The 21,912-nt window shown below is 44.4% G+C and overlaps 3 protein-coding genes across 7 annotated transcripts in view; 2 read left to right on the forward strand and 1 right to left on the reverse strand.

The window, feature by feature from the left end:
* NFE2L1 (NFE2 like bZIP transcription factor 1) overlaps positions 1-8,181 on the forward strand; it is a 9,376-nt gene extending 1,195 nt beyond the window's left edge. For all 4 annotated transcript variants that reach the window (XM_075845204.1, XM_075845202.1, XM_075845203.1 and 1 more), the window contains exons 2-6: positions 290-862; positions 4,351-4,542; positions 4,811-4,885; positions 4,965-5,123; positions 6,030-8,181. In XM_075845204.1, coding sequence (XP_075701319.1) covers positions 365-862; positions 4,351-4,542; positions 4,811-4,885; positions 4,965-5,123; positions 6,030-7,277 — 2,172 coding nt within the window. In that variant the 5' untranslated portion in view covers positions 290-364 and the 3' untranslated portion in view covers positions 7,278-8,181. The remainder of the gene's footprint in view (positions 1-289; positions 863-4,350; positions 4,543-4,810; positions 4,886-4,964; positions 5,124-6,029) is intronic.
* Positions 8,182-12,143: 3,962 nt separating this feature from the next.
* On the reverse strand, positions 12,144-21,018 carry CBX1 (chromobox 1). The gene is made up of 5 exons (XM_075845210.1): positions 20,772-21,018; positions 19,755-19,923; positions 16,103-16,277; positions 13,244-13,338; positions 12,144-13,086 (listed from the first exon to the last, which is right to left on the reverse strand). Exons 2-5 carry the CDS (start codon positions 19,862-19,864, stop codon positions 12,942-12,944), a joined length of 525 nt encoding a protein of 174 aa, XP_075701325.1. The 5' UTR covers positions 19,865-19,923; positions 20,772-21,018; the 3' UTR covers positions 12,144-12,941.
* The window catches only part of SNX11 (sorting nexin 11), a 98,179-nt gene continuing 97,101 nt past the window's right edge, over positions 20,835-21,912 (forward strand). The window contains exon 1 of one of the 2 annotated variants that reach the window (XM_075845209.1): positions 20,835-21,309. The gene's annotated coding sequence lies outside the window, so the exon portion shown is untranslated. Of the gene's footprint in view, positions 21,341-21,912 lie in introns of both variants that reach the window. The other variant, XM_075845208.1, reaches the window with a different exon arrangement.

A 21,912-nucleotide genomic window follows, 5' to 3' on the forward strand; every position in this document is an offset into this window, starting at 1 on the left:
GTTCCGCTCTATGTACGGACGTGAGACACTAAAGTCTGCTGTGATGACTGAAACCTACAAGCGACACAGCCAAGTGTGTTCAGGGTGCGGTGAATGTAGGTCAGCGACTACCTAGGTGAAGGCCACGTATGGAAAAGTATACTTTCCTGGGTTGGGGTTACATCATGGTGACATGATGCAACGCCTCTGTAATTCTAGATTGTCTTCAACACTTTTTCCGCTTCCCTTCACATCAAGAATTGTGAGTTTTTTTAACCTCTGACAAGTTTTTGTTTTCCTTCTCTTTCAGGAGAAACCTCAGTATTTCCCTGTGTACAGGAACGTGCGAGTGTTGGGGGTCCCTTCTTCCCTGGGGCTCCCAGACATGCTGTCTTTGAAGAAGTATCTGACGGAGGGTCTTATCCAGTTCACTATTCTGTTGAGCCTCATGGGTGTGCGCGTGGATTTGGACTCCTATCTGCCCTCTCATCTCCCCCCTCTGCATGAGATTATTCTGGGGCCTACCTCAGCGTATACTCAGACACAGTTCCACAGCCTCCGTGGCACCACAGATGGCTACGGCGTGCACCCCAAAAGCGTGGACTTAGACCAGTTTTTCACCTCCCGCAGACTGTTAAGCCGTATGCGTGCCCTTGACAGGCTGCAGGTGCCCAGCACAGAACTTGATACCTGGCTAGTGCACAGGGAGGCGGACAGCTCTGTGTCCAGTGCTCAGACTGGCTCCAGCTTATCCCCAGAAGGCCCTCAGGATCTCCCATCTTCAGACAGCAGCCTCAGAGACAATAGAGAGACAGATCAAGGACGTGGCGCTGATGAGCTGGGCGCGACTGCGCAGTCTGAAAGTTCAGAACTAAACAAGGAGGTAAGAGACCACTTCTACTCAAACCTGACAATTTAGGTAGGACTGTCGTTAAACCCGACCTTCCACTCTTCTTGCCCTCATACTGGCACGGATTCAGGAAGCTGTGATCTTGGCTGCGGGTTCACAAGCTGGAGATCTGGTTTAGCTGCGCTTATCTAAGACTGGCCATACACATTAGATAGCTGTCGACCGAATGTCCATTGGGTAGACCGCTATTCCTCCTGCCCCCCCCCCCCCAATACACCTGCTAATCTGAGCGTGCATGTATTCTGAATGGGAAGAGCGGAGCAGCTTGGGCAGCTTCTCTCCCCTGAAAACAAAAGGATCGGGCGTATTGAAATCCAATTGCCCGATTCTTCTGTTCCCCAAACTTCTGCAATGGGGAGGCCCTCAAACACTTTAGATGATCGGCTGATCCTGCTGGAATTGGCAGGTTCGGCCGATATTATGGCGGAAACAAAAGTAGTTACAAGTAAATGTTGATCCTTCAAGTAGTTTTTGATTATGGCCGCTATTTAGCAAAATCGACCTTGTTCCTTGCATAAGAATTACGCAAGGACCACTAAAGCCGCTTTCTTGCCATAGAAGATGCATGACAAGACCAGTGGAGTGGTTTTAGTCCTTGTTTCCGGGACCCATATGAGCAGTTTGTTTGTTTTTTTTTTTTTTTTTTCTTTATAGGGGTTTGTCATTGAGAACTTTTTATTTATGGCTAGAGATGCGATTTTAATGTGAGCTCCTCATGGTCTTATGTGTTTTTAAATATTATTAACCAAGGGAGAGTGGCATAGAGTCATGGCACGGCTGTACACGATACAGCGTGGTCACATGCCTGGACTTGTTTACACGGGATTAGATGTGGGCGGTGGGGGCTGTTGTTCTGCTGCTCTTTGACATGTGAGACTGGAGTAGTCTGCAATGCAGACAGGAATAGTGTCGCCCTATATCGCTCTAGAGCCAGTGCATCTGATCTAACATTAAATTGGGCCAGGCAAATGTTTCCTAATATTGTGCCTGTACAGTATGTGCACCGATCATATTACCGAGCAGGGAGACGTCGTCGTCACGTGAGACCCTCATGTTTGGTTCTAAGGTTCTACACATTTATACTGCAATATAACCTGACTATTACTCGCTCTGATTCTCCGTATTCAGGGAGTAGATCTGTGCGCAGTTGATGAATAGCAGAACATAGTACTCAATGAGAGGACCCCAAAATCATTTGAAGTAGGGGTGAACCTGAGCTAGTAGTGTAAGAAAACGCTGGTATTATTATTATTACTACTACTGCTGCGCGCCGGTATTACTACTACTACTACTACTGCTGCGCGCCGGTATTACTACTACTACTGCTGCGCGCCGGTATTACTACTACTGCTGCGCGCCGGTACTACTACTACTACTGCGTGCCGGTATTACTACTACTACTACTGCTGCGCGCCGGTATTACTACTACTGCTGCGCGCCGGTATTACTACTACTGCTGCGCGCCGGTATTACTACTACTGCTGCGCGCCGGTATTACTACTACTGCGTGCCGGTATTACTACTACTACTGCTGCGCGCCGGTATTACTACTACTACTACTGCTGCGCGCCGGTATTACTGCTGCGCGCCGGTATTACTACTGCGCGCCGGTATTACTACTGCTGCGCGCCGGTATTACTACTACTGCTGCGCGCCGGTATTACTACTACTACTACTGCGTGCCGGTATTACTACTACTACTGCGCGCCGGTATTACTACTACTACTGCGCGCCGGTATTACTACTACTGCTGCGCGCCGGTATTACTACTACTACTACTGCTGCGCGCCGGTATTACTACTACTGCTGCGCGCCGGTATTACTACTACTGCTGCGCGCCGGTATTACTACTACTGCTGCGCGCCGGTATTACTACTACTACTGCGCGCCGGTATTACTACTACTACTGTGTGCCGGTATTACTACTACTGCTGCGCGCCGGTATTACTACTACTACTACTGCGCGCCGGTATTACTACTACTGCTGCGCGCCGGTATTACTACTACTACTGCTGCGCGCCGGTATTACTACTACTACTGCGCGCCGGTATTACTACTACTACTGCGCGCCGGTATTACTACTACTACTGCGCGCCGGTACTACTACTACTGCGCGCCGGTATTACTACTACTGCGCGCCGGTATTACTACTACTACTGCGCGCCGGTATTACTGCTACTACTGCGCGCCGGTATTACTACTACTACTGCGCGCCGGTATTACTACTACTACTGCGCGCCGGTATTACTACTACTACTACTGCGCGCCGGTATTACTACTACTACTACTGCGCGCCGGTATTACTACTACTACTGTGTGCCGCTATTCCGCTACTTTCTAGCTTAGATGACACATTACAAGCTCCCGCCAAGGCAGCCTTCATGTACATCTAGTGAACATCTAGAAACCAACATTTATTGGGGTGTTGCATCCCAGCCCCTCACGGTGACCACTGGACCCCTTAAAACAGTCCCTAAGGAGTAATGGGATGCGGTTCCCTGATTGGCACTTTGTGGTGCCATTTAGAGGGTTCTATTCCACCCACTAGTCTTATCCTTGTGATTTGGCATTGAACAGATGTGCTCTTCTATAGAGATCATATCCTGATAAGATTTCCTATAACTGATCTATTAGGTAGCAGCAAGTAGATGTCCACTTTTTACATACCATGGTTTTATGCGTGTAGATGAGTTCCTATATGTAGTTCCCTTCGCCGTAGCTGTATTTGCCCATTCACACACAATATAATCTAAAAATGAGACTCTGTCCGTATCTCGTGTTGGGGATGACCAGCAGCTGTTACTGGTGTCACACTGGGGGCATGAGCAGAGGTGACAGGTGCCTGGTCCGCTCTTGCACAATGTAGAATCTGTGTGTGAAGCCAGGACAGTCTTATAACCTGTTTACATGTGAGCTGGCAGTACACAGCTCTTGTGTCACACACAGGATGGGGCAGACATGTGAATATCGGCATCCTAGGATGGCATTACACACCCTCATACTCTGCTTTTCTTGGTTGTGTAATCTATGGGCTTTGGTTGGCGCTAATGTGAATGTCTATGTATGATCTATTTTTGTGCTCTCTATTGTTTCCCCAGTATTAGTCCTATAAGCAGATTGTATTAGGTTGGTGCTCGGCCATGCACAGCTGACAGTGACGTCTTGGATGACTGTAAAATTGACAGTGACCTTGAGCCTCGTGCGGGGGACAATGCAGTGACATGTCATGGAGGGTTTTGCTTCAATGCAGCGATCCAGAAGCTGGCGGCTAATTATTTATTCTCCTAAATCATGGCACAACTTTTAAAAGTGTATTTATTGCTTGACTTGTGTGAAGGCATAACAGAGTAGATCACCGCTATTGAATGACAGAGTTACAGCTTGGCGCAAACCGCGTCTCCGTCTGGGCCTGTTCTTGTTTTGCTCGGTTGCTGCAATTATTTCTTTTTCTTCCATTGCAGGAAATTGATCCAGTAGATATTTTATGGCTTCAGGATATTGACCTTGGAGCTGGGCGTGAGGATTTCGAGAGTAGAGGACATCATAAGGACAATGAAGATATTTGGGAATCTTTGCATGATGACCCAGGAAGGGAAACCGTGCATCCCCGGGTGCAAGTGGATGGAGAGACTGGGGAAAATGTGCCACAGGAGGTGGGTATATCTGAGGACATATGATATTAAATTGCTACATTTCTTCCCTGTGTATTCTAGAAAGGTTAGCGTTGTGATCTGTTCACAGCAATCATTCATCTATGTGATGAGATCCACCATACTTGCTCATTCCTATTCCATCATCCGATGGTTATGAATGCCCGTCTTTCCTCTGTTCACTTGACAAAAATTATAACGAGGGCCATATTAACACTTCCTAATATAATTTTTTTTGGTATGGTACTGATGTTTTGTTTTTTTTCTTCAGGGTCAGACCGCTATGTCTTTGGCTGAGTGCCTGAGTCTTCTGGATGACCCTTTCCAGTTTGCTGAATCTTCTGAGGTAATTCAGGACCCTCTGACCTGTTCTGTTTTGTGCCATATGACCACTTGAGCAATGCAGTCTGATTTCTGCTCTGCAGTTTCCAGCTCCTGACTCCCAGAGTATCTTGGATACAGAACCAGGCCCAGTGGCTTTAGATCAGGCAAATGGACTCCTGTCCCCTTTCCTACCAGATATGGAGTCACCTCTTGATCTGGAGGAGCAGTGGCAGGACCTGATGTCAATCATGGATATGCAGGTATTCATTTTAGCAGTGAGCCAAACAAAATGTTATATCGACATATGTTTTATTTATTTTTTCGGACTACAAGGAGTGCCTACGTTTTTAGATAGATGAAAACAAGGAAAAGGCCCACAGCCTCAATACCAGCCAAGAAGGTGTCTTTACGTTCATGCACATGGCAAAGTTGTGTACACTGATCCTGTACGGTAGAACAGAGGGACCCTATGTCATGGACCTGTAGGCACACAGTGTGCCTTTGTGAGGCGCTCTATTGACCCTTGGAAGCAATGTTTCTAGAGGAGAATACCAGTGTAATATCGTGTGTTAGGCCCCATGCACACGGCTGTGCCCGCAATTGCTGACGGCCTCCTGCATTTTCTGGCCGTGCTCCCATACAAAGTATGGGAGTATGGCCCGTAAAATGCAAAAGAACGGACATGTTCCATAATTTTCTGAACATTTTTGCGGCACGGACACCCATCCGTAGCGATATGGAAAGGTGTCCGCAGCCGATATGACTGAATGGGTCCGTAATTGTGTAATGTATTACAGTCTGCAATTCCGGAGAGTTTTTACGGTCGTGTGCATGGGGCCTAAGGGAGCGTGATTTTTATTTTCCCCTCCTATTGGATTACTGAAATAAAAACCTGGATGTCTCAGTGTAAAATTGGAGGTACGGTTTAGGCACTTAGAGGCACTGTATTACAGCCCTGGAGTCCTTTTAGTCTAAAAAATACAGTACATTTTTCTTTTTTTTTCTGTATTTCAAGGTCTCGGGTGGCGGAGTAGTGCTCCAAATCTTTGTGCATAGAGCATTTGGCAGGGAATTAGGTTTATAGTATTTATTAACAGTTTGTTTGTATTGTTCGTTTTTTCAGCAATACATAGTATTGATTTTAATTCTTTTTTTTTTTTTTTTAGCCAATAGATATTAACGGCTCATCTGAGGATCCCTTGTATCTGAGCCTAGACCCATCACTGCAGCAAAATGGGAACCTGGATACACCATCTCTTCAAAGCTGTGCGCCAAATCTGTCACTCTTTACTCCTTCCATGGAACCTTTCCCAATCACCGAGTCGCCGCTGCCTCAGCTCTCTTCTCACAACTCTAGTGACATCAATTCCACTTTTGGATTTACCAATCTGACAGGAATACTTTTCCCCTCACAGCTAAATAGCACCTCCAATGAAACCTCAAGCAGTGCCCTACACGACCCCCTTGATGGTATCTTGGGAGATGCTTTATTTGATGAAATTAGCCTGATGGACCTGGCACTTGAAGAGGGTTTTAGCCAAGTTCAAGCGTCTCAACTTCAGGAAGAGTTGGATTCCGATTCTGGTTTGTCTCTTGATTCACATCGTAGTCCTGCCTCTCCGAGCGGTTCTGAGACCTCTTCTTCATGCTCGTCATCCTCTTCCTCATTCTCCGAAGAAGGAGCAGTGGGATACAGTTCTGACTCCGAAATGGTAGAGCCAGAAGAGCTTGATGAAGCCAGTGGTTACCAACCAGAATACAGTAAGTTTTGCAGAATGAGTTCCCAGGACCCTGGCCGATTTAATCGCTTGCCTTTCCTTGAACACGTCGGGCACAATCATACCTACAACATGGTTCCCGAGGAACCAGAGGAGGAGCTGCCTATGGCAGGGAGGGGAAGTCGAAGACAAGCAGCGTTCATAGACCGACAGGCAGGACGAGATGAGCAAAGAGCTAGAGCTATGAAGATCCCTTTCAGTAATGAAAAAATTATTAATCTGCCCGTGGAAGAGTTTAATGAACTTCTTACCAAATACCAGCTTAGTGAGGCACAGCTTTGCTTAGTACGTGATATCCGCAGACGAGGAAAGAACAAGATGGCTGCTCAGAACTGCCGCAAGAGGAAATTGGACACCATTCTGAATCTGGAACAGGAGGTAAAACGCTTAAACCGGGAACGTAGCGCTCAGCTGCGAGAAAAAGGGGAAAGCTTGAGATCACTCCAGAGGATGAAACAGGAAGTGGAGAACCTATATCAGGAAGTCTTTAGCCAGCTAAGAGACCAAGAAGGTCGACCATACTCTCCTCAGCAATATGCCCTGCAGTACACCAGCAATGGCAATGCAGTACTCGTGCCGCGTAATGCTGAGGGCCCGCAAAGCCGAAGGCCAGAGCGAAAGGACCGGAGGAAGTGATGGATCTGTATTTGAAATCAGGAATATTACAGGACAGGGGGTGTGGGCTGTGCTTTCATTCAGGCCTCCGTATCAAACCTTTCACACAAGACTGACCCCAGTGAGTGATGAGGTCGATTTCTGCACATACTGAGGGCCAGGGTCTGTGTCGGGGCCCCGTTTGTCCAGGAATGAGGAGGAGGCCAGCCGGGCCTGAGGGCAGAAGCATGCCCTGAAAACGTAAACCTAAGAAGCTAACAAAGACAGGGTGAAAGACCATTTTTTTTTGTTTAATTCTTGATCTTGTACCATGTCTAAAATGTAGGCAAATGTGTTTTGGGAAGTGAAGGCTAATTTGCATGAGGTTGAGCCGTATCGGTGAGCTGTCCTTACTGGGCACACATCTGGCACGCAGTGATTGCAATGGTTAAGGAAATCTGAGCCTCACAAAACATTTTACCAGTCTTTGCTGAGTTTCTTTCAGAGACCCTGCTAGTTTTTTGGGGCTCAGTTTTTCCTGGTCTGATGTTTGTTTACAACCAGTAAGAGGGTAGTTTTCTTGTTTTAATTCTAATTTATTACTTTAGAATTTCCCAAGTTAAAGATTGTATTGCCCCTAACTGCCGGACAGGGCATGACCCAATCACACCAAGTCTACATACCAGTTTTTGCTCCACCCAGAGGATCCCGTAAAGTGGGCAGGATAGTGTGTGTACTATGGATTCCAAGGCTGATTAGCAGGAATTATATTGAGGGATTCGAAAGGAATCCTTCGCTCATTCTATTAAACTCACGTGATCAGTTAGGTTTAGAGTTTGCCGAGTGTTATAACTATGCACGTTCCATAATACATCATACTGGAACTAGTACAACTATGTATGGAAAGCTTTTTTTTTTTTATTTGAAATAAACTGACTTTGTGATAGATTCTCGAAACTCCGTTCAATATTTTCTGGCTAATTTCTGCTTGTGTAGTGATAAAGAGGTTGCACCAAAATACTTTTTGTTTAGGGCTGGTCAATTAATTGAAAAATAATCAAATTCAGAACAATTAATTGACGTCCTCTTGCGAACTTCGGTTTTATCAATTAATTTTTTCCCGGATTTAACTGTATCTGCATTTTCAGAAAGCAGATACAGTTGAATCCAATGGTTGAGCAGGGGGCTGCAAGGTCCCTGCTCTACCATTCACTATGTATGGCCGGCCGCGAGGCAGTGACATCATCGCACCTGTCTGGGATTTCCTCCACTCGTCGTTAGAACGGGTTAGGTGAGTTTGTATGTTATTCATTTTATCAGGCCCTATTGGGGGCAGTTATGGGGGACTTTATACTCTGTGGGGGACAGCTATGGGGGCATTCTGTGTGAGGGCAGCTATAGGGGCAGTGGAAGTCCGTTATGGGGGCATTGCACTATGTAGAAGCGGCTATGGGACATTATACTGTGGGGCAGTTTCAGGGGGTATATTATATACAGTAGTGTTCAGCAGATTTAGGGAATAAATAATTCACAGACATAGCATTTAGATAGGGGCGGGGCATGCACAAAGGGGTGTGGCCTAAATAGTTCATTAATCGAGATTACATCTTCAATTAATCGTCATTTTGATTCAGGTCATAATTGCCCAGCCCTAGTTTTGTTAAATATGTTCACTTAATTTCTGTGCTGTATATATTTACTTAAAGGTACATTAATGGAAGTCCAGTGTAGCCGTGAGCGTGTCTGAAATTTCTACCTTCAGGTTGGATCCTGTGCAGGTGAAGGGGTATAAGATATGCAAAATACAGGTCAGTCTTTTTGCTTTTTACCCCCTCCACCTTTTCCTCAGTGAACGGTTTAGCTGTTGATAGGCTCTTGTCCACAACTGTATTTGCAACTCTGAGCTTATCTCAAAGCATCCCTGATTGTTCAGTGTCTGTGCAGAGCTTTCTGCCCCTTTTGGGTAGCATAAAAAACACTTCCAGAATGCATACGCTGCAGATTTTCCGGGCAGATTTGCGGTTGGAAAATCTGCAGCGTATTACAGTAGCAGCAAAGTGGATAACATTTGAAGAAAACTCATCCGTCTGCTGCAGGAAAAAAATGCAGAGAATTACGTTTATAAATTAAAATTTACAGCATGTACAGTTAAGTTGCAGGAAAATTTGGCAACAAGGCAATTCTGAAAAAAACTGTAAAATAAAATATGATATATATATATATATATAAAATTTACTTTTTTTTTTCATTTATAGTTTAAAAAACAAGCTACTTACCTCCGATGGCAGACGTGTCCCTGCTCTTCAGGCCGGCCTTTGTACGGGCAGTAGTCCCATGTGAACACAGGCGGTAGGCTGTACAGCAGGGGGTCAGCAACCTATGGCCCCCCCGGCTGCTGTGAAGCTGGAAGTTGTAGTTTCACAACAGCTGGAGTGCCAAAGGTTGCTGACCCCTGCTGTACAGTATCTGGAGAGGGCAACATGGATGTGTTGCTATGGAAATGTCTGGAGAGGTGAATATAGGCCCTTTTTTTTTTTTTTTTTCTCCCGTCACTCTTCGGTGGTCAATCCGGCCGAATATCTGTCTGGGTTTCCCTGCGGTTCCTTGGCGGTTCTACGCTGCAGACTTATCCCTGGTTACTTTATAGTGATTGTGGGCCGAGGAGCTGGCATAATGCACACGAGATAGATGGTGGTTCTGTATCATTTCCTCATGATAAAGTACCTGTTAGAAGAAGTCTGTGCCAACAGAAACTGATACCACAAGCACAGGCTAGTTTATTGCCTGGGGAGCAGGTGGCAGGATTTCCCCGTACAGTCGGGCGGCAGATACAGCTGTTACAGAAAAGCCTGTGATATCCAAAATTCCTAGACATTGAAACCGGAGATGAACAGCCTGCACACGAGTAATCGCATCATTGCTCAACCTTAGACGCTGCTTCCCGTACTGCATAGGTGACATGTCAGGCTATGTTCACACGCTAAACGGCTGTAAAATACGGAGCGGTTTTCAAGGGAAAATAGTCTGATTTTCAGCCGTTTTTTAAGCGTCAAACGTTTTTTTTTTATGCGTTTTTTTTTTTAGCTGTTTTTCTATGGACACAATGAAAGATGGCTCTAAAAACGACTCAAAATTGACATGCACTTTCTACGGGGCGCGTTTTTATGCTGTTTTTTCAAACTGTCGCGTTTAAAAAGTGCACCGTCGGAACAAAACGCTGTTTTTCCCATTGAAACCGATGGGCAGATGCCTGGAAGCGTTTAGCTTCCGTACTTTCAGCCGTTTTTTGGGGTGTTTACAGCTGAAAATAAGCCGTGTGAACATACCCTTAGAGTTAAAGGGGTTTTCCCATGAAACATTTATGATAAATCCACAGGATATGTCATAAATGTCAGACGCGGGTCCCACACCTATCTCCAGAACGGGGCCCCCTAAACCCTGTTCAGCCGCTGTGTGTGGCTGAATGAGGTGAATTCCGACCATGAAAAAGGTTATGTGGTCGTGAGTTACATAAACTGCATAACTCACTGAGCTGCGCTGTTTCCGTAACTTCAATAGTAGTGAATGGCAGTTACAAAAGCAGCGTAGCATGTGAACTAAGCTGTTTCCGTAACTACTATTAAGTTCGCATAGCTCAGCGAGGGAGCCTCTGTCAGTCTCACAATGCAATTGTGGAGTGCAGTTGGGTTACCATGGTAGCCAGGTGCCTAACAAAGGCCTCTAGGTCTGCCATCAGAAATGAATGGAGTGGTGGCAGAGCAAGCGCACTACCTCTCCATTCCTATAGGGCTCTGAGGAACCGCAAGATAAGCCCATTATCGTGATCGGTAAAGGGGTACGACCGCTATCCGATATTTCACCTATCCTGTGGATAGGTGATAGATTTTGATTATGTGAAAGCTCCTTCAAGGGATTAAATGTGGCACGTCATAGGATGCAATACTTGCCACAAGTCAGTTTTATTTTATAATTTGCCTCAACTGTAAGTGCTCTTATTGTGAATGATACTTTGTAGGAGTAACTGCTCCGCTATGCAGCGTTAGCAAACTCTAATCGAGTTATGCAACAGAGGAAAGAGTTCCAAACGGTCGCTGGCAGGGACTTCAGTACAAGAACTGTCTTGGGAGCTTCGTGCAATAGGTTTCCATGGTCGAGCAGCTGCACATGAGCCGAAGATCACCATGCACAATGTGTTGGCTGGGATGGTATAAGGCATGGCACAACTAGACTCTGAAGTTAGGAATTTCATTTCAGAATCTGGGTTTGGTGGATGCCAGGAGAATGCATGGCGCCTGCTGTCAAATTTTGGTGGCGGGATGTTTTTTTGTTAGGGACTGACCTTTTATTTTTAGTGAAGGGTAATGTTAAGGGACAGTATACAAAGACATTTTACATAGTTGTATGGGGTAGGCCCTTTCCTGTGCACAAAGCAAGGTCCACAAAGACTTGGTGGGGAGGAGCGCTAGTAGCCTGCACAGAACCCTGACCTTACAAATGCTCTTTTAGCTTGAAGGGGTACATGTTTCCACCAACACTGCAGAATCAGGTGAAAAGTCTTCCCAAGAGAAGTAAAAAGTTGTTATAGTCTCAAAATGGACCCAACTCCATATTCACACACCTGGTTCTGGAAAGGGCGGTCCAACAAGCTCATATAGGTGTGTGGCCATATGGTCTAGCAAGACTGGACAGATGGAATGGATTAGGACTGCAGAATCCGATTATACAGACTGACTGTAGTCTGTTACCAAGGAAATGTATAGGTCTGCAGTAGACCCAAAACGATAGTCTTAATCTATCTACAGTGGACATTTCCTTTGATTTCCTTACAGCGCATCTGTTCTATATTGCAACTCCGCTAGATAACATCTATTCTGAATCTGCAGATAAACACAAGTGGCAATCGAGAAGTATTTTATAAATCTAAAAGTTTTATTAGGACGACTTACTGACAAAAATGCTGCCTAAGATTTACTTTACATTTGATAAAAGTTTTCACAGAACCTAAAAACACATGCTTTTGCAAAAAGAAGAAGAAAAAAACGACAAGTGACGGATTTATACAATAAAACTGCAGAGACGCTTGTATGTAACTTCAGGATCCCAGCTACCTAAGACTTCCCTGCTTGAGACGTTAAAGAGAATTAAAAAAAATAAAATTCACATGAACAGCGCCATCTCCAAGTAACTGTTTAATAATTCACAATTTGCCCATCCCTTAAAAAAAAGGACTTCCAGTCCCAAATAAATAGACGGAGGAACATGTTAATATCCCCATCTATTAGGTAGCATGACTTTGATGCCCCCAAGAAGCAGCCAAACACTGAACGGGTGACCACAACACAATGCATCATCTTAGTCCTTGTGACAGGATTACCTTTTTTTCGTTCAAGGAGTAAAACTTTTAAAAAACCGTTCTCTTCAACCCACCCCATGTAACCCCAATGTCTTTTTTTTTTTATCTTTTTTTATTTTTTTTACAGAGATCACTAATAGCCAAACAAAACATGCTACTCAGTAAAAATGCAGCGTTTGTAACACTAGTGTGAAAAAGGAGGAGCAGGGGCATGTAGGGTGCAGGGTCTCCTGGGCTTTACACGTGAAACACCTTGTGTGGCTGCAGGAAAGACTGAATCCTGGAGCTGTCCTCCCACCCCTCTGATGTAGGACCCACCATCCATCGTTATTAATAACCGCCTTGTGTGGCCGTTAGTTCTTGTCTTCCTTTTTGTCGTCCTCCTCTGATGGGTAGGAATGCCACGTCAGTCGTTCCTCGTAAAATGAGATCACCACTTGGGGACACTTCACGTTGGCTTCCTTTGCTGGGACAAGATCCGCTTCGTCTGAGCTTTTCCTGTAGGTTATAACATTAAAAAGATACCATTACCCCCAGTCTGTCACACACAACCTCCGGTGAATAGAGACATATTTCAGGGCATTGCATGAACACAACATTTTCTGGTATAAACGATATATTGCTGAGATCTATACACCGTGCGGACACTACCTACCATTTCATCAGGAACATTAACTCTCCACTTGAGTCTGTGGCTCCAATAATCCTTTCTGGTTCTAAACCTCGAGCAAATCCACGAGGCTTTTCAGCCTGTAAGAATGAAAAGTAGAGGGGGGGGGGGGTGTTAATTAATGTAGAATAGTAGTAGTAATATTATTCTAAATAGACTAACCACATTCTTATATTGGAACATTCCCACATTTTATGGTACTGAAAATATTGCTAATTTTTGAAGAGAACTAAATCTTTTTTTTAATGATACATATTATTTGTATCCTGTATACATAGAAGCGTAATTGTTCTCTCTCAGCATATTCCGTCGCTTAAGCTGACCTGACGGCTTGGCTGAGAGCGGTCCTGTGTGTCTCAGACACTGGATCCACCGAATATCGATCACATCTAAGGTCATAACTTAGACGTGATCGATATTAGCTGGACTAGCGGCCATTTATGTGTTCCAGTAGGCGTCAGACTTCTCACCTCTTCCTTCTCATAGACCACAGGTCATCCCAATGTGTGCTGGGGTAGCCACCATTGCCCACCACGTTCTGCAATGGGAGACCTGGCAAGCTAAGGCCCACATATTCACGGAGCCCCCAGCTAAACATGGTCCCCTTATTCTCTCCATATCTCTAAGCCATTGTTATAAAAAGGTTTTAGTGTATTCAATTATTTATTTATTTATTTAAAAAACCGCAGCCTTGCTTTTCGCTTGTCCACGAGCAGACTGATGTGTAGAGGTGAGTTTGTAATATATGTTTATACATACAGTAAAACGCTAAAATTGTAGATCACCCTTTATTTTATTTAAAGAGGCTGTAACCAGATTCTCAAATCCCTATCTCCTATTGCATGTGATCGACGCTGCAATGTAGATAACAGTAACGTTTTGTTTTTTTAAGTTATGAGCTATTTTATATATATATGCAAATGAGCTTTGAAATGGACAACTGGGCGTGTTTTTTTTCGTTATGTCCAACTGGGCGTGTATTGTTTTTAACTGGGCGTGTTTACTTGTTTTACTAACTGGGCGTTGTGAATAGAAGTGTATGATGCTGACGAATCAGTGACCAATCAGCATCATGCACGCCTCTCCATTCATTTATACAGCAGCATCACCTTCTTACTGGAACGATGTGCAGCCACATACACAAGTGTCCTGATAATGAATACACATGACCTCCAGCCTGGACGTCATGTGTATTCAGAATCCTGACACTTCTCAATCTTTTCTGTGAAATTTCCAGCAAGGGAAACGAAATCTCGTTTACCTCGTAATCTCGCGAGATTACGCGCGGCTTGCTGGAATCTCACAGAAATGATTCAGAAGTGTCAGGATTCTGAGTACACATGACGTCCAGGCTGGAGGTCATGTGTATTCATTATCAGGACACCTGTGTATGTGGCTGCACATCGTTCTAGTAAGAACACTATGTGCTGTGTAAATGAATGGAGAGGAGTGCATGATGCTGATTGGTCACTGATTCGTCAGCATCATACACTTCTATTCACAACGCCCAGTTAGTAAAACAAGTAAACACGCCCAGTTAAAAACACAATACACGCCCAGTTGGACATACGAAAAAAAACACGCCCAGTTGTCCATTTCAAAGCTCATTTGCATATATATAAAATTGCTCATAACTTGGCCAAAAATGAACGTTTAAAAAAACAAAAAAAAACGTTCCTGTTATCTACATTGCAGCGCCGATCACATGCAATAGGAGATAGGGATTTGAGAATCTGGTGACAGCCTCTTTAAACTGTCTAGTACAGGTTATTTTCTATGTAGCCTTGAAGGAGCCAATAACTGAAAAAGGTGGAAGCCAAAAAAGTAGATTTGTACTAGAACACCAAAACTAGACGTCATTTAGCTGTTTTTGGTTGGTTTTTTTTTGCGATTTAACGCTGCGGTTAGTTGAGTCTATAGCAAAATATAAAAAAGGATTTACAAACCGTGTTTTGGTTTGTGGGGGCAGATTTACTATTCAAAATGCACCAGAATTCTGGCCTACATGCTATGCGCCATATTTAACGGTTTTAGACTTTTTATTTATTACACACACTCAACAAGGGGGCATGGTTTAGCAAAAAGGGGGTCACTTAAAATGGTATGAGGTAGAGAAAAGTGTCAAAATGCGCCAAATTTATCATTCAGCGTGCACCACATTTATCTGACTGTTTTGTTTTAAGTTTACGCTGACAAACTTAATATCTGCCCTAATATGCTGAGGATATGGCTTTTTTTTCTCCATAGGATTTTTTTTTGTAGAACTGTAAAAAGGTTTGTACAAAAAGACCATTAAAAAAAATGCCACTGAAAATGCAGGTAAGAGGAGGGAGAGGGAGGTTTAATGGACTGAAGAATTCACATTTGCAATCTTTGAGAGTAACATAGGTCAGTAAGTAGTCTACCAAAACAATTAGCTACTGTTAGAGCGAGGTCTACAATCATGAAACCAGACATGGAGGTCCAGTGAAAGTTTGGACCGGTATTTTTATTCAAAGATCCCGAAAAACCGTTGTGAAGATCAACACGTTCTTGTCAAACACAGAAGCTGCTGGTGTTCTCCGAACAATGGACTGGCCACCCAGTGCCAAGGCCTGGTCCTCACTAAATGTGTCTGGGAGGACTTGGATCTTAAGAAAATGAGGGTTAACTAGACCCAAGGAAGAACATCCCTGCCGATGAAAAAGTCTAACAAAAAGAATGGAAGCTGTAATAAAGGTAAAGAGTAAACCCGATAAAACGAAAGCATTAGATGTATGTAGTTGTGGCTTAGGTGTCATTTCCTGTTTGAATATCTTTTTTTCCAGATGAATGTCACTTTTTGGATTCCTTAAATATTCTTACCTCCTCTTTCTTTTTTTTGGGCTTACTCTCTTCACCCACGACCTCGTTGTCAGAATCTGCCTTGCGCTTTCCATCCGATCGGTCTGTCTCGTGTGCGGTTTTCTGCGACTGTAAGAACTCTGCGATCAGATCAGGACAGTCCAGGTTTTCTTCTGGCTCCCACGTGTTGTCCTCACTGCAAACACCAGATGAATTCAGATCCAATTCCCCCTACACTTGTAATATAGGTTTCTATTAGCACATGGGGCAATAGTGTTGCTCTTTGAAAATGGACCTTCTTTACCTCATGCGGAGACTGTTCCATGTGTTAAGCTGGCCGTACACATAAAATACAGTCCATAGCGATCTCCTACTTTGGCTAAATTAAAGAGGACCTGTCGCCACTCTACACATGTCTATTTTAGTAAATACTTGTATTCCCTATGAAATAACAATTCTGGATAACCTTTTCTTATAACTCTACGTTGTGCCGTTCCTTGGTTATTCCTCCTAGAAATTTATGAATAAATTGACAACTGGGTGTTACCAGTTGGGGGTGTGTCCCTACACAACTTGACTGTCCAATGAGTACTGACAGTGAGACTATATAGGGACATGCCCCTTTGACAAGGAGAATAGCAACACCCAGTTGTCAATTAATTCTTAAACTTCTAAGGGTATGTTCACACGCCAAGTCAAAAACGTCTCAAAATACGGAGCTGTTTTCAAGAGAAAACAGCTGATTTTCAGACGTTTTTTGTGCCACTCATGATTTTCGCTGCGTTTTTTTACGGCCGTTTGCTCCAACAACGTCCCAAGAAGTGCCCTGCACTTTTTCGAAAAACGCTCCGTCGGACTAGAACGCCGTTTTCCCATTGAAATCAATGGGCAGATGTTTGGAGGCGTTCTGCTTCCGATTTTTTTTTTTGGCCATTTTTTGTGCATTTACGGCTCGAAAAACGGCTGAAAATAGGCCACGTGAACATACTCTAAGGGTATGTTTACACGGCAACGCCAATTACGTCTGAAGTTACGGAGCTGTTTTCAGGCGAAAACAGCTCCTGAATTTCAGATGTTTTGACAAGTGCACACGTTTTTTGGGGTGTCTTTTACGGACGTAATTGGAGCTGGTTTTCATTGGAGTCAATGGAAAACTGCTCCAATTACGTCCCAAGAAGTGACATGCACTTATTTGAGGCGAGCGTCTTTTTACACGCCGTCTTTTGACAGCGGTGCGTAAAAAAAAAAAGTTTTGGAGCCGTTTTTTCAAGTGTAATTCGATGCGTAAAACGACTGAATTACGTCCGTAAATAGGGCGTGTGAACATACCCTCATAGCCGCTCTTCGTTAGCAACTTTTTGCTCCGGGTAATAGAGGGGTCGCTAGCACTTTTTCTATAACGTTCATATGCCTGTCTGCACAGAACACTGTAAGACCCATTGAATTCAAAGGGCAGATATTTGGAGCCGTTTTTTCGGGCGTAATTCGAGGCGTAAATCGCCTGAATTACGTCCGTAAATAGGGCGTGTGAACATACCCTAAGAGGAATAACACAGGAATTGCACAATGCAGGATTTTAAGAGATGTTCCCGAATTGTTATTTCATGGGGAATATAAGTATTTACTAAAACAGACCTGTCAGGAGAGATGGCAGGTTCTCTTTAAGGCTGGGTTCACACACCCTATTTACGGAGGTAATTCTGGCGTTTTAGCCTCGAATTACGTCCAAAAATATGGCTCCAAAGCGGCAGCAAACATCTGCCCATTCATTTGAATGGGTTTTACAATGTTCTGTGCCGACGGTCATTTTTTTTACGCGCCGCTGTCAAAAGACGGCGCGTAAAAAGACGCACCTGCGTCGAAGAAGTGCCTGTCACTTCTTGAGACGTAATTGGAGCAGCGAAAAACGCCTGCACATGCCATTACGTCTGAAATTCAGGAGCTGTTTTCTCCTGAAAACCGCTCCGTAATTTCATCCGTAACGGAGGCTGCCGTGTGAACATACCCTAAGCGTGCATGGTAGGGGCATTTGGCAGTATCTCCTGGCATGTTTAAATTCAACATTACCTATCCTCATTTACCCCAACATCTGTCAGTAGGGCCCCCCCATACACATTTGATTGCCGACTAAGGTGTATGTCCACTTACTACCTACATAGGTGCTTCACTACACAACTGCCATGTCAGTGTTTCAGGTTTTTCTTTTCTTTTGAAAACCAGTTAAAAAAAACTTAAAAAAATGTTCTGCATTTGCAGTGTATTAAGAAGGCGTTGGCTATTTTGGAGCAAGGTCATAGACACGATCTTTGTGTTGGTAGATCCCATTGATCGCCTCAAGATTCACCAATGGTTTCATATCTATGGCGACACTCAACCCACGGTCACCAATTCTGGTGATGTCAGGGGAAGATTACCCAATTAAGGCTTCGTTCACATCTGCATCAGGGCTCCATTCCTTCGTAACTGAGCACTGACTTACATAAACGGAAAGCATAGGTTTCCATTTCCTTCACCATCGAAATCAATGGTGATGGAAGCGGAAACCTATGCTTTCCGTTTGGGTAAATCAGGGCTTAGTTTCCGGCAGAACATTAGAATAGAGCCCCAACGGATATGTGAAGGAAGCCTTATCCTTCGTCTACGACCAGCTTATTTTATGTGAACAGATATGTATTTTATAACATGGTCAGTAACCAGTGTAATCGTTCAAATAATATTGTTATGAAACTAATCCTACTTCTTTATGCCCCACAAAATTAGCTGTTTTGTTACTTCTAGACTTGCTGGAGTGGAAATCGGCTCTGCATGCATAGTCCCATCTCAACTTAGTACAAAGCAGTCTATCAGCATAAGCAGAGCTGCAAGGTAAAGCATGAGGGAGGACCAGAGCAGCAGCCTTAGGGTATGTTCACACGGCCTATTTCCGGACGTAAATCGGGCGTTTTTGCCCCGAATTACGGCCGAAAATAGCGCCTCAATAGCGCTGACAAACATCTGCCCATTGAAAGCAATGGGCAGACGTTTGTCTGTTCACACGAGGCGTATATTTACACGCCGCTGTCAAATGACGGCGCGTAAATAGACGCCCGCGTCAAAGAAGTGACCGGTCACTTCTTTGGCCGTAATTGGAGCCGTTATTCATTCACTCCAATGAATAGCAGCGCCAATTACGCAAGTAATTGACGCGGCGTTCAAGCGCCTGCACATGCCGGTACGGCTGAAATTACGGGGATGTTTTCAGGCTGAAACATCCCCGTAATTTCAGCCGTAACGGACGCCCTCGTGTGAACATACCCTTAGCCTTTAATAAGACTGCAGGTTAGACTATCCCAGACTTCCATGTGACAATTATTTAGGCTGCCATCACTGATAGAGCACAGGTAAAAAGCGGGCAATACTGAAGAACTCCACCACCCAGCGTTGGCACATTAACTGCTCTGTCTATTGATCAGCATAGGTTACGCCGTGTTGGCGCTGGGTCATGGAGACCATCCAGTTGTCAATTTATCAATCTATTAGCCGCAGAGACAAACAAGGCTGATTGTAGAGGAACGGAGGCACGTAAAGACACAAAAAATGTTGAGTCGGTGGGGAAATGCAAGAATAAAGGTATAGCGGATATTTAACGTTGTTTTGGGACGTGACAAGTTCTACTTGCCGTAGTCAAACTTACTCAGAGAATCCTTTCCATTTCAGAAGATATTCCACCTTTCCTTTGACCACCCTTCTGTCCAGGACCTTTTCCACCACATATTCTTCCTCCTCTTCATCAACTTCTTCCATTTTTTTTTTGTTCTGCTTTTTTCCTATTGGGGTCGCCAGCTTACTGGTTAGGGGGGTCCCTATATGAACGGAGATGAGCAAGTTAGAAGTTGGATCACAAAACACCAAGGCATGCTCATACTAAAATCGTGCAATGTAGCAGATGCCAGCCTGAATTTAGCTTGAAATAGTTACTGGTCGAATGCAACCAAGATCTTCACAAGTCAACCCTAATATGTCTAGTAGCCCTATCAACCCTCGCCACCGCCAATCAGGTGGTGCTACGTGTAGTCCATACTGAAAAGGTGATGGGCACCATAGCTAAACCATGCCCCCAAATCACAGCACGGGGCTTGTACCATCTGAGCTAGAGTTGGCGTGAGCCAAGTGCTTACACCTTGGTATTTCCTCCAGGCCAATATTGGCACACCTGGAAGAGTTGGCAAGAGCCCTGGCCAAACCATTGCCCAACTGGACAATAAGCGCCTAATGGGTACACGCCATTTACCCTGGTATAGCCATGCCCACTTTAGGTACAACACTAACTCAACCCCAACAGTATCCACCCAAGATTAAACGGTACTCATAGTAACGAACAACTATGCCCACCAAGAAGTGATGGTACACACTCTTTAGCAACTTTGCCCACTTTGTATAATTGGCACTAACACTGGTAAAATATTAAGATTGGGAAACTACCAGTTAAATCTATGCACCCAATGTAAACAAACTTCAGGGTCCTATTCAGAGTAACCCCCCTCTTGGGGTAAGAACCACTGGTCTCCAATAATTACCCTCCAGGGTGGGCACATGCCCCCTGCCTGTCTAGAGAAGTGGTGCGGGCAGCAAATTTATTCATAATTTTATAGAGGTAAACTACAACCAATAATATGGGGACACAGTGGGCAGCAGCGGATGAACATCTCACCAGTCAAGGAATCAGGCAGAGGGGCGACAAGTCGCTTCCCGGGCTCTAAGGCCTGTTGCTGCAGCTTGACGGAGGCCTCCAGATCTGTAACCGGTATCGGACGCTTAAGAGAGCTGTTATTGGTGCGCTGTACGGCCTGCAACCGCTCTCCCAGTTCACGTGATTCGGTTCGGTTCTGGGAATGTGGCGCCTCTAAACAAAAGGATCTGCTCTGCCGCCACCGAGAACCAGCACTGCGCAGGCGCCAAACCACCGAGCATCACGGGAGCTGTAGTTCCGACTCAACAACATGTACCTAACTTAGAAATATAGCAGTGCAGAGGGCGATACTGGGCGGGAAACTTCTCTGAGGGGAAAAACCATTAAGTGAAAGGGGACGGAGGAGGCGACAGCCTGTTATTTTTAGCATAAAAATTAATAAATAATCAAAGACTGCCAGACTGATAACTACACTTCCCAGGATACTCTGCGTGCGATCCGGAAATGATCAGAAGAAGAAACAGCTGAGCGAAGAACTGTCTCCTTTGGTGGTTATCGAGTGAGATGTTTTATGTTTGTATTATTGTGAGGCACGTACAAGAAAATTCTGTATCCATATTAAGAGGTTATCTATCACTAATATAGGGGAGGTCTGGTATAAAGAGGTGCGGTATTATGAGGAGATATATCCGTGATATAGAGGAGGTGCAGTATTAGGAGGTGATATATATCAGTGATATAGAGGAGGTGCAGTATTAGGCGGAGATATATCAGTGATATAGAGGAGGTGCGGTATTAGGAGGTGATATATATCAGTGATATAGAGGAGGTGCGGTATTAGGAGGTGATATATATCAGTGATATAGAGGAGGTGCAGTATTAGGAGGTGATATATATCAGTGATATAGAGGAGGTGCAGTATTAGGAGGTGATATATATCAGTGATATAGAGGAGGTGCAGTATTAGGAGGATATATATCAGTGATATAGAGGAGGTGCGGTATTAGGAGGTGATATATCAGTGATATAGAGGAGGTGCAGTATTAGGAGGAGATATATCAGTGATATAGAGGAGGTGCAGTATTAGGAGGAGATATATCAGTGATATAGAGGAGGTGCTGTATTAGGAGGTGATATATATCAGTGATATAGAGGAGGTGCA

Source organism: Rhinoderma darwinii, chromosome 13 (genome assembly GCF_050947455.1).
Source record: "Rhinoderma darwinii isolate aRhiDar2 chromosome 13, aRhiDar2.hap1, whole genome shotgun sequence".
In the NCBI taxonomy this organism is placed as follows: Eukaryota; Metazoa; Chordata; class Amphibia; order Anura; family Rhinodermatidae; genus Rhinoderma; species Rhinoderma darwinii.